The 12,199-nt window shown below is 35.3% G+C and overlaps 1 protein-coding gene across 1 annotated transcript in view; it reads left to right on the top strand.

Annotated features, from left to right (window-relative positions):
* Nucleotides 1-12,199, top strand: part of Hcn1 (hyperpolarization activated cyclic nucleotide gated potassium channel 1) — a 384,202-nt gene that overhangs the window by 39,647 nt on the left and 332,356 nt on the right. The window contains exon 2 of the mRNA XM_028885374.2: nt 11,063-11,486. Coding sequence (XP_028741207.1) covers nt 11,063-11,486 — 424 coding nt within the window. The remainder of the gene's footprint in view (nt 1-11,062; nt 11,487-12,199) is intronic.

Genomic DNA, 12,199 nt, shown 5'->3' with positions numbered 1-12,199 from the left:
ATTATATTAAAAGAGTTTACTGCTGGGTTAGACTGTTAAATACTTTTCTGCTCTAGTAGTATAAATTGATAGATCATATCTTCTTGAGACCTGGCCTGAGTCTATTTCACATTGAAATGGTCATGCCAAATCCAGTATATAGCACCTAAATCTGGACAAATTAATATTTGTGCCATGAATGCAACCATGAGAACTACTCAGTATATAATGTTTTTGCTTCTGCTTAATATCAATACTTACCTTGAACATATGTTCTTACATTTTTGGAAACCCAGAGTACCTGTTGTAGTTTATTCACAAGTATATCCTAAATTCTTTCTTAGTCTTATCTAAGTACTAATACCCATTTTCTTATTAAAATTGCTTCCTCCTGAGATCAAGATTTGTGAATATTTTACATATATTTCTTTCAACACTTCCTGTGTTGAAAAAGTGACCATACCTTTATTGGTATTATCATAATATTACCATTTGTAGGTATTATTTGGTAGCAAGTTTGATTCTTGTTTTCCAGAATTTTTTTCTTTTTCTTTTTCATTTTCTTTTGTTTTTGTTTTTAGAACATCTAAATAGACCTTGATTAATGCATTAGCAATATGTCTTTGCATAATAAGGCAGAAATAATCCAGACATCCATTCTGAAACAGACTGCCCCACAGATTTTTCTTTAGAAGTTGTGTTCTACTACATGGGTACAAGGACAGATGATTTTCTCTGATTCTCTGGGAATGTTGAAATCTTGGTGGTTACTGTATTGACTAAAGGATGCCATAAGCTACTTGGATATTTATCACACTCTCAAGTTGGAAGAGTCATGTAAAAGTTCTGAAAGACATTGGTGGCTTAATGTGGCAAAAATGAGAAGGTTTTAGAATTTGTATTTCTCTTTTTGTGTTTGAATGTTTTGCCTACATGCACATGAGTGTGTCATGTGTGTATAGTGCCCATGCAGGCCAGAAGAGGATGTGACTTTCCTAGAACTTGAGTGACAAAAGGTTGTTAGCCACTAAAAGGATGCTGGGAACAAATCCTGGGTACTCTGCAAAAGCAGCAAGCGCTGTTAACTGCTGAGCCATCTTGTTGCCCTGCTATAAGGATTTTAAAAAAATATGTAAATCACAAGAAAGACAGGTGACATTGCTTTCAATTATCAGCAAAAGGAAAAATGAGCCATAAATTGCCAATTAGCTAAGCCATGGAAGGATTATGGAAGCAATGAGAGAATCATTCTGATGTTAAAACGGTCAACTTAAATTTTAGCCATGTATTTAGGATTTAGCCATCTTTTGTCTTTATTTCCAAAATTTAACCATAGTTAGATGAAAACATATAAACAACCATAAAGTCCCCTGAAACTGGTAGTCATTCAGCCCAGTTTTAAAATGAAAGTGTCTCTACTATCCTTATCATTGGACTATATCATCAGTAAGACAACCTAACATCATGTCTCTGGTTCATTCTTATAAACTTATAAAAGCACTCAAATTACTGCAATTCACAGTAGAATGAGTGGTACTAGGATACATTTTTCTTGAGATGTCATGACTGATGACAGTATATTACCTTTTCTTAAAGCAGTGAAGTGTTAAGAATCACAAGTAGAACATCCATTAGGAGGCACACACATAAAGAAAACTAATTGTCCTTTTCCTAGCAGCTATCAATTACCAATGATTCCTCAGTTAGAGATTCCACTTTGTGCCTATCCACCTCCTTACTGTCATTTGGTTTAGAATGAGCTTGAGCAGGTTTCATGCATACTGTCATAATCACTATGAATTCATATGTGAAACAGTTGGTTCTGGAAAGCAATGTTTTGTTGTAATTATCTTCTCTTCTGGGATAGTCACAGATTAATGAGTATATGGACAATAGAGTTATTAGTAATATTTTTTTAAATGAGGACATAGAGTTGGGTTGGTATGGAATGAGGTAGATTTGGAAGGAACTGAGGGATGGTTAAGTATAATAAAATACAGTGTATGGAATTCTCAAAGAATTAATAATAATCAGAAGTGAAAAACAAAATAAAAATAAACTCAGTGCTCAATAAAAAGTAGTTAGAAGCCAAGGAGTACTTTTAGATTGGGCTTTTTGAAGGATTCTAAATTTAAACACGAGGAGTGATTTCATAAACTATTTCTACTCACTCAACCTTCATAAATTAAAGATTTTTTTCTTTTTATGATAAATCTACATGTCATCACGAAGATAGATCAGTGCAGCATAGACAGACTTAATGGACAGAGAACTTTGCTGCACTCTGTCTTTTGAAGTAGTAGACCTTGTGAATAACTACATGACTAACAACTAGGAATAAACAGATACTTGTATTCATTAGACTGACTGTAAGTTATAGTCTTCATCTGAATTGAGTTTGAATAGTATCTTCTCTCTGTTATCCAAAGAAAGTGAATTAGAAGCTTAAATATACATGTCATAATTCTACCATTCAAAGATAGATTTAAAAAGTCTTAAATCTAATTATTTTCCAATCAACCAGGAGAGCAATTGATCACAAATGTTAAGCAAACTCTTATGTGATGAAATAAACTACCTTTAGCTCAGACGTAATTGATGTACAATCTGAATATTCAAAATTCAGAAATATTTGCTAGGCAATTTAAGATTGATACTTGATTGGTCTAAAACAATTTTTTAGACACTATTTGTTAGTTTTTTATTGTTATTTATCAATTATCATGTACCTTATTTCATGTAAGTTATGCACTGTTTATAAATTTTTCTCCAAGCTGGAAACTGTATTGAGGAAGTTGGATAGGAGTTTTAGACAGGCAGGAAATATACACCGTCCATCCTGGAAATGGAGTGAGGAATAATTAGAAGGAGATTGAATGAAAATAGACTGTATAAGTGAAATCTTTATATCATCATTTTTGGTTTTAGGGAAAAAACACCTCAGTTGACATGGCAATGAGAAGGCATCTGAATAACCTAGCCTTCCTAAAATCCAGCTGAGAATCAAGTACACAGGAAAGGAACATTATGATGTAGAACTGGTGTTCACTCAGAGGATATTGAGTAGCTACATTTAATTTCTAAGCAATGGGGATTCTCTTGTATGTAAAGGCAGGTAGAAATGAGAAAATCAGTCAACAGATGTTGATGAATCAAGACCTTCACCAAGGATAGAACTAAATAAAAAGCTGAATTTGAAAAGGATTATAGTAGGAAGTCAAAACAGAGCTGGGCAGACGATCAAATACCAAGATCGGCAGAGAGGATTGGGAGCACATTCTTAAATTTTATATGTAATGGATGCAAAACTGCTATCCTGTAATAAGCAAAAATTTAAAAATCAGGTCAATTATTTTGAAGTGGGTGGGGATGTACACCTCGGTTGTATACTGCATACAAGGTCCTCGATTTTATCCCTACTACTGAGAAAAATGAAAAGCAAAACTATAAATTTACTTGTTTAGACTGATGAAGCCAAAGAAGACAATTCACACAAGGAAGAACCTTAGATAGGGTGGATGCATCTTGTCTAATACCAACATAAATGGCCCAAGAAATGGAGACAGTTAAGGGTTGGGGAAAATTTTTCTGCTAATATGGAAAAATGAGTGAGAATCTTTTATCACGTTGAAACCAAAGACTTGTGAGAATTTTAAGGAAGAGATGGAAACAGTTGAAGTAGCAGAGAACCCACATAAGAGTACATGGAGCAATGTCAAGCCGACGGCACTGGCTGTTAGCAGGCTCACATACAAGGAAGAATGCAGCATGCATTTTATCTCAGGAGCAGTTGGATATTCTCGTTGGTGACAGGGAATCCTGAGGACAGACCACATCAGTATTCAGTTGTTGGCTTGAGAGACACTATGAGCATTCCTGCTGTGGATACTGTGAAGAGGACCCCGATTTTAGAAAAGACAGTATATTATTTTCCTGAAAATAGGTACCACACCCTAGGACAATTAATTGGACTTTTGGAAACTGAACAGTTTTAAATAAGAACGAACTCATGATTGTGAGGACTTAGTGTCATTATGAAAGGGAATTCAGCTTCGGAATTCCTCTTTGTATATTTATGAAAGTGATTTGAAGCCAATGAATGCACAATTTATGACTGATATCTCACATATAACCTAATTGTTATTTTGAAGAATTTTTTTCTAAATAAAATGGTCCAAACATTTATAGCATCTAGGGATGCTTATTCATCCCCTGAAACAGCATTACTTGTGAAACAGCTGACAGTTCCCAGAAGGCTCTGAATGTGTTATCAAAAGAATTCATTGTGGGGACTTTTATTTGTTTGCTTTTTTTTAGGAGTGATTCTCAAGTGGGAGTTGATAGGATAGAATTATTGCACCCTTTAACGTCAACTATGTATTGATGAAATGGGTACTACTGCTAAGAATTAAACTTTTTTTCTCCTTTCTTCTTAGTAAGAAATATTTATACTTCATCACACAGAAAGGAGAAGAGAACCATTCATTCAGCATTTAGGAACACCATTGTATAGGCAAGCACTGTTAATAGTAAACTATGGTAGTAACGAATCAACTCAAGGATTTGGATTTGAGATACCTGTCTTTAGTTTATATCAACCAGAGAGGAGCAGGAGCAGGGGTCTTCAAGGACAGTGAAGAATTGTTAGAGAGGAAAGGAGGATTGAATTTTATTTACTTGCCATAGGCCTTGGAGCGACTTTAAGTAGTTAGAGACAATGAACAAGGCTGAATTTGGAATTTTTCTTAATATTACAAATTAATCTTCACAATACAATCTTACTTATAACCAGCTATGGAAAAATGGACACTACCAGGAAAGAAAATTGTCTATAAAGTGGTATTTTGACAATATTATCATTATTAGTGAGGACTGTATCAATTGAAATGGAAACACATTACTTTAAGATTTATCTTATTTATTTTTATTGTTTTTAGTCATTTCAAGTGCTAAGTGAAGACTTTGTCTGGATTATTTTTCTGCTCTGATTGCCAATAGTACTGCTTGTCCACTGAGTGCTCTTCCTTTGCTGATGCTCCATTATCATTTTTGTTATCTGTATCTTTACCCATTTCCTTGAGTTGAAGATTTACTCCAAGCATGGAGGGAACTGTGACACATACTGGCCATGCTTATATAAAGTTTTGTGGAGAGATGGAATCTTACTGAGGTTAACAAAGAAATTATAAAGTAAAAAATGATTACCCAGAAATACTCACTTTATTAGGGTCTTTGTCCTCTTCCTCCCATGTACCCAGCTCTCGACTCTACATATAGAATCCATCAGAGCAACCTTGAGGGCTAAAGAAGAAAACTAGAATCCATGCTGCTAAATATCTCACCCTAAATCATGTATCCAGTAGAGCTAGAATCTGAACTCTATCTGCTTCAAAGGAAAAACAGAATCTTTTATAAATTATCTCTTTGGGGCAGAGTAGGCAGAAGTAGATAGATTTTATGACACACCAAATCCAGAGTCAGTTCTGCAGCTCTTTTGTTTGTTGGCATTCTACTAAGAACGTATTCTCAGTCTTTTGTTTCCTATAGTACTTATGCACAGATTCTGTTTCCAATAGCTCATTGTCTTATCAAACTTGCTTAAATGTCTGACAGAAGTATATATTTCTATCCCAAATTAATGTTTTTATCACTTGTTTTCTTAGATGTGTCTACATTACAGCAGAAAATTAACATAACACAGGATGTAATTCTGAATTTCAAAGACCTTAAATCCAGAAGTGGTCAAGGAAATAAATACAAATAATAACAAGAACAAAAATCCCACAGGAAACATCTTGAGAATATACACTGCTTTGGGAGGTGTTAAAAACTCAAGATTTAGAAGAAGGAGGGAGGAATGGGGAGAAAGCAGAAGATAGTCAAGGAAGTAATTCTGTTTACGTATGCATATGCTTGCCCAAACCCATGGAATGCACTTTACCAAATGAAAACTCTGAATTTTAAGACATGACTCTGGGTGCTAATAACACACCAGGGTAGGCTCCCCGTTTCTCACAAATGTTCCTGTGGTGAATAATGTTGATCATGGAGTTGTCTATTCAGAGATCAGGGCAGGCAGTGTATGAGAAGCCCTAAACCTTCTGATTAGTTTTGCTGTGAACATGAAGTTGCAGTAGAAATGTGTTATGGTAAAAACAACAGAAGAAGAAGGAGAAGAGAAGAAGGAGAAGAAGAAGAAGAAGAGGAGGAGGAGAAGAGAAGAAGAAGAAGAAACATCACAGAAAACTAAGAAATTAATTTTCAGATGTGATTTAAATGAAGGTAGAATATAAAAATATTCACCATTAGAAGTACAGCTAGAATGGAAGACATCTTATCTCTTGCGTCCATACATTGCCATGCATGGCGATGTGGCATAAGCAAGGATGTTATTGCCTACGAGAGAAGAGGTTGAAGAAGAGGAGGTTGTGGTACAGAGTGCCTTGACAACCTTCAGGTGTTTTGACTTACTTGAGTGTCACTGTTGGTTTAAACCCAGGAAATTGCATTTTAGAAAGATTGCTTTAGCATGGCTTGAGAGAAATATTCTAGAATGCTAGAAAATTCATTGATAAATTCTAAGCAAGGGATAGCATTTTTGGAACAATGGAGAAAAAGAATAGAAATGGAAAGAAGGATGGATAGGAATAACACAAAATTTAGAGAAGGTAAAGCCTAAGTTCCCAAGAAAAATGGGCAGAGCAAAGAGTTAGGAGAGAAACCCACAGGCAGCTGGATAAAAGACTCTCTTATATTTTTGGTTGTGAGCCTAGCCTTTAACGGCTGAGCCATCTCTCCAGCCCTGGATAAAAGACTCTCAAGAGGCCAGTTTTGAAGAACACAAATATTATTGCTGAAAACATGTTTTCCTACACTGTGAAAGGGATGACTGCATTTTCTAGGACTACCTATAGAATGAAACCAGGTTAAATAAAAGTTGTGTTAGATTTTTTTTTTTTTTCGAGACAGGGTTTCTCTGTGTAGCTTTGCGCCTTTCCTGGAACTCACTTGGTAGTCCAGGCTGGCCTTGAACTCACAGATATCTGCCTGGCTCTGCCTCCCTAGTGCTGGGATTAAAGGTGTTCACCACCACTGCCCGGCAAGTTGTGTTAGATTATACTGACTTTATATACTGTATTTACACCTATAGTATACAGCAGAGTCAATAAACTTTGAAGGGAAATTGCAAGAGTTAATGGCACTTGATATCAATACTGAGATAGATACAATGGCTTCAGTGTTGCTGATAAAAGGTTATGGGATGTTGGAAATCATCACTATACTCATGAAAGGATGACAGCTCCTTTCATGTCTATTGACCAGAAGGAATGAAATATTAGTCTTTTTTAGAAAAAAATATCCATCTCAATGACATAAGCAAAACAATGCCTGTATTTCTCAGTGGATTCCATATTGATCCTTGAAAATTGGATTTCTTTTGGTAGGTACGGAAGAATAAACAGACAGTGACTAGAAGAGCACTGTGGGCCACAGATTCTTGGTTTCCTGTTTTTGTGATTCATGTATACAATTCATTTAGTCTTTTTCATCAATTAAATTCTGTATATTTAATGCTACAGCATCTTAAATTTTGTAGATAAGAAAAGTTAGGATTAGAGTATTTACATAATTTACCATCACCAAATCAAGTAGCTGGTAGGAATCTTTGAATGAAGACACCTGCAATGCCAATTGTAAGAGGAAATGAATAAATAAAGCATTTTTGTGCTAGACTTTTAAATTAAAAATGAAAATAATTGTTATTTATTATGTATGAATATTGTAATAGTTATGATTTTCATGTAATTATTTCAATTGTTAAAACATCAAAGTATCTACTTGTGATGACTACATAAGATACTTATATGTTAGGATTAATTAGCCTTGGTGCCTGATTAGATTGGATATCTAGTGTAGTTATCTAATATTAGCTTCAAAGTTTCTTCTTCTCAAAAGCCCATATAGAGGCGAGCCTAATCTAAATGGTTAAATTAAAAATGCTCTACAAGTATGCCTACAGGCTAATTTGATGGAGTAATTTTTTTTTCAGTTAATGTGTACTCTTCCCAGATGACTCCAGTCACACGGACAAAAAACTAACCAGTACAATTGACCCCACATGAACTCGACACACAAACACATCACTATAACTTTTCCTTGTTTTGTTTTTCATGAAGATCTCAAAATAATATCACAATATAAAAAATAACTTTAAAAGCCTTTTTAAATGCTTTCTTACTCCATGAAGGAGGTGCCAAGACACAGTTATAACCAAATCAAAGAAAAACTAACATCTGGCAATGCAAATCAAATCCCATAGCTCAGTGTGTGGCATTTTGAAATTTCAATCATCTGTGGTTTGAAGGGCTTGGGAAACTCCATCTATCCATCTCTGCCACCCACAGTACACACAGATTGTGTTGTAGGCTCAAGCTAACTCTGCTACACACATCTGCCATTATGCCTTGTGGTTATCCCACAGGCTTGTAATCTCCAAAATCTTTGGTTCTCCACTGCAACTGAGGCTGTGCCTTCACCAATAGCATCTCCGGGCCCTATTCAGGGACTCCAACCTCACCACATGATGGAAAGACTAGTTTCTCTCCATCATCCCTTCGACGCTGCAGATTTCATGCCAGCAAACTCACTACAGGGGAGACTCTTACACATAACCAAGCTTAGCTGCCATGCTGAGGTGAAGCCTTGGTTGCCCTGGGCCGTAGCTGTATGCTGACTCTGAGGAAATGCTCCCCAGGAGATTTCACTTCGAAGATGCTCTTGTTAGTCACAGCTGAGTTTTCAGCCCCCAATAACCAACATATACTGTCCAACTAATGCAGCTTTTATTGAAGTGGCTCTTGTTTATTGTTAATTGCACCCAATTCTTCAGCTCTAGCTGACCAGAAATGAGAGTCTTAATTCAAAGTATCACATGAATAGCCCGATAGTCCTCAAGGGGTTCTCAAACTTCCCTCTGACATTTCACAATTGTTTGGATTTTTTTCTCTACACTCCTGTCTTCCAAGCTCCCACCGAACAGCACATTAACCTTTGAGCAGTCAACAGTTTTCCAGCCCAAAGCTTCAAACACTTCCACAATCCTTCCAAAAACAACATGGTCAAGTCTGTCACAATAAGTACCAATTTCTGTTATACTTTCTACTGCTGTGATAAAACACTGGCCAAAAACAGCTTAGAGGAGGCAGTGGTTTATTTCATTTTGCAGCCTACAATCCATCGTGAAGGGAAGTCAAGGGCGGGAACTCACGTGAGGAACTGAAGCAGCACTATGGAGGAATGCTGATCACTTGCTTCTTCCCCATGGCTTGCTTAGCTCCCTGTCTTAAGCAACCCAGGACCAGCTATCCAGGAACTGCACAACCCACAGTGGGCATGACCCTCCTTCATCAATCAGTAATCAAGAAAATGCCCCACATGCTTTCCTACAGGCCAGTCTGATGGAGGCCTTTTCTCAGTTGAGGTTTCCTCTTCCCAGATAATTCTCACTTGTGTCCAAGTTAATAAGGACACTAAGCACTTCAAATATAAAACAAATTATCTTGGTTGACTGAAACATGAGTTTCTGCCAAACATGAAAGTTTATTTTATTAATGCAACAAAATTGCCATTGCGGAATACCTACAGTTATTAGAATCCTGTGTCTTGTTTCCAGAGACTGTTTTATTGTTATATAGTTGTGTTAGCTGACTTGTTACTCTTCCTTTTATAAGTACAGGTATACTTGACAACTCTAAATAGTCTGTTACTTCAGGAACTAATTGTGGTGTCAGTGGCCTAAGAGAAGCTTCATGAAAATAACATTATAGTCATTTCTCATTAGTGTTCGCTATGAACACTTGAAATAAAGTTCCTCTTTTTCTTTCAATTTTGTGCTTAATTGGTGTATTAGTTACTTTCCCTGTTGCTGTGATAAACAATGGCACAATTTCAGGAGGAAGGTTTATTTTGGTTCATAGTTTGAGAGTGTTGTCTATCACGATGAGGAATTAATGGTGGCAGGGACTCGAGGCTGCTGGTCACATTATTTCTGTGCTCAGGAAGCATAGGACAATGAATTTTTAGTTCCCCCTCCCCTCTTTTTTTTTTTTTTCTTTTTCATTCAGCCCAGACTCTAGTTCAGGGACTGGTCACAGTGAGAGTGTCTTTCCACTTTAATTAACCCAGTATAGATAATCCCTCAAAGGCATGCCTTGTGTCTAAGCTTATCTAGATAAATCCTCAAACATTTCTATTGGTCTGTCTACCACGTGATTCTAAGTCCCATTTACTCATTGAGATTCAACTTTACAGTTGGAGTAGAAGTTCTCCAAAATACAAGTAGTAATCCCATGCACGTTCAAAATTGCCTGGAAAAGTTATTTTTGGAAGATAGTACAATATATTTTGTAAAGATGATCACTGAAATAGCATAACATTGAAATTTTAAGTTGGTTCCTGCTTCAAACCTAGAAGAGACTAATTATTTTCAGCTTCAGCCCTGTGTTACTATTCTTTTATTTGGAGCAAAGACAAACATAAACACTCTTTTACTCCAAAACTGCAATAAAGGTTAGAATCTATACTTGATCAAATTTGTACTCTTAGAGGTGATTTGTTATCAACAAAATTCTTAGAACTCTACCTGTTACTGCTTAATCTTTTCTATGATTGCTAAATTGACATTCAAAGTGTTTCAAAATGCCTCTAAACATTATAGCAAAGACAAGGTTTAAAGGTAGAACCTGTATTCTTGTATTTACTTACATATTATTTTGAAAAAGGTTTCTATCTATATTTAGCATCACTCATATAGGTGACTTATTTTTAGATATTCATTAGAGTTTTTGAATTTTATTTGCATAATGAATTATATTTTTTAGAATATTAATCTTAAAGCTTTATTTTAGTAATACACCAATTTTTCTCAGAGTCAACGTTCAGTCATTTGGAAAATAATGTTTAAAAGATACATTTTTTGTCTCTTATAAATTTTGTCATATATTTTTAATAATTGTTTTCTGACAGGAAAATGGCTGATTACTTTCTACATACTAAAATGTGATTTTTTTCCTATTTATTGTAGGTTTTATTGGGATTTAATAATGCTTATAATGATGGTTGGAAATTTGGTCATCATACCAGTTGGAATCACATTCTTTACAGAACAAACAACAACACCATGGATTATTTTCAATGTGGCATCAGATACCGTTTTCCTATTGGACCTAATCATGAATTTTAGGACTGGGACTGTCAATGAAGACAGCTCTGAAATCATCCTGGACCCTAAAGTAATCAAGATGAATTATTTAAAAAGCTGGTTTGTGGTTGACTTCATCTCATCAATCCCAGTGGATTATATCTTTCTTATTGTAGAGAAAGGAATGGATTCAGAAGTTTACAAGACAGCCAGAGCCCTTCGCATTGTGAGATTTACAAAAATTCTCAGTCTCTTGCGTTTATTACGCCTTTCAAGGTTAATTAGATACATACATCAGTGGGAAGAGGTAAGTCACCTGTTTTTCTTTCTTAAAGCCACTGTATCATGTGATTTTCATGACTACAATTTGAATATGTATGTGCTATGTTTAATGACTTGCATGAAATTTAAGAACAAATAATTCCCAGAGTTCTCTTTTCTGGTATTCAAGTGATATTTGGATATTTGAAAGAATTGAGCCAATTGAAACTAACTATAAAACATTCTACCCATTGAATATATTTTAAGCAAATACACTTTAACTGACATATTGTCATCCTAGTCACTGGAACTTCTCCCATGCCTTGGGAGATTGTTTTTATTTAAAAAGAATACATCAAATTTCTACTTTGACAAAGATGTTTAGGGTATGATCGGTAATCTAATATATCATCATGTATAAAAAATGCTGGCATATGTTTCTAACAATATTGGAATTTCAGTGAATTTATGATTGAGGAAAATACATCTCCTTGGTTATCTTTCAATTCTATAAATTCATATTTGAGTTTAGCATACTAAGCCTGTTCATTGGTTTTTGTTGCCTACAGTTATTCATTAGTTTTCCTCCAATTAGTTTATTTCATAATAGTGAAAAAAAAAACCCACCATACCTAGGAAGGAAATTACTACATAGAAAACACAAAGGAATAAATGCAGTGAATCTAGCCAATTAGACCTCTTGGCTGCTGAATAGGGCATCTGCTGTTCTTAGACAGTGGGTGGGATGCTGAAAGCGCT

Source organism: Peromyscus leucopus, chromosome 11, assembly GCF_004664715.2.
Source record: "Peromyscus leucopus breed LL Stock chromosome 11, UCI_PerLeu_2.1, whole genome shotgun sequence".
Classification (NCBI taxonomy): domain Eukaryota; kingdom Metazoa; phylum Chordata; class Mammalia; order Rodentia; family Cricetidae; genus Peromyscus; species Peromyscus leucopus.
This window is presented reverse-complemented; position numbering and strand designations above follow the sequence as displayed.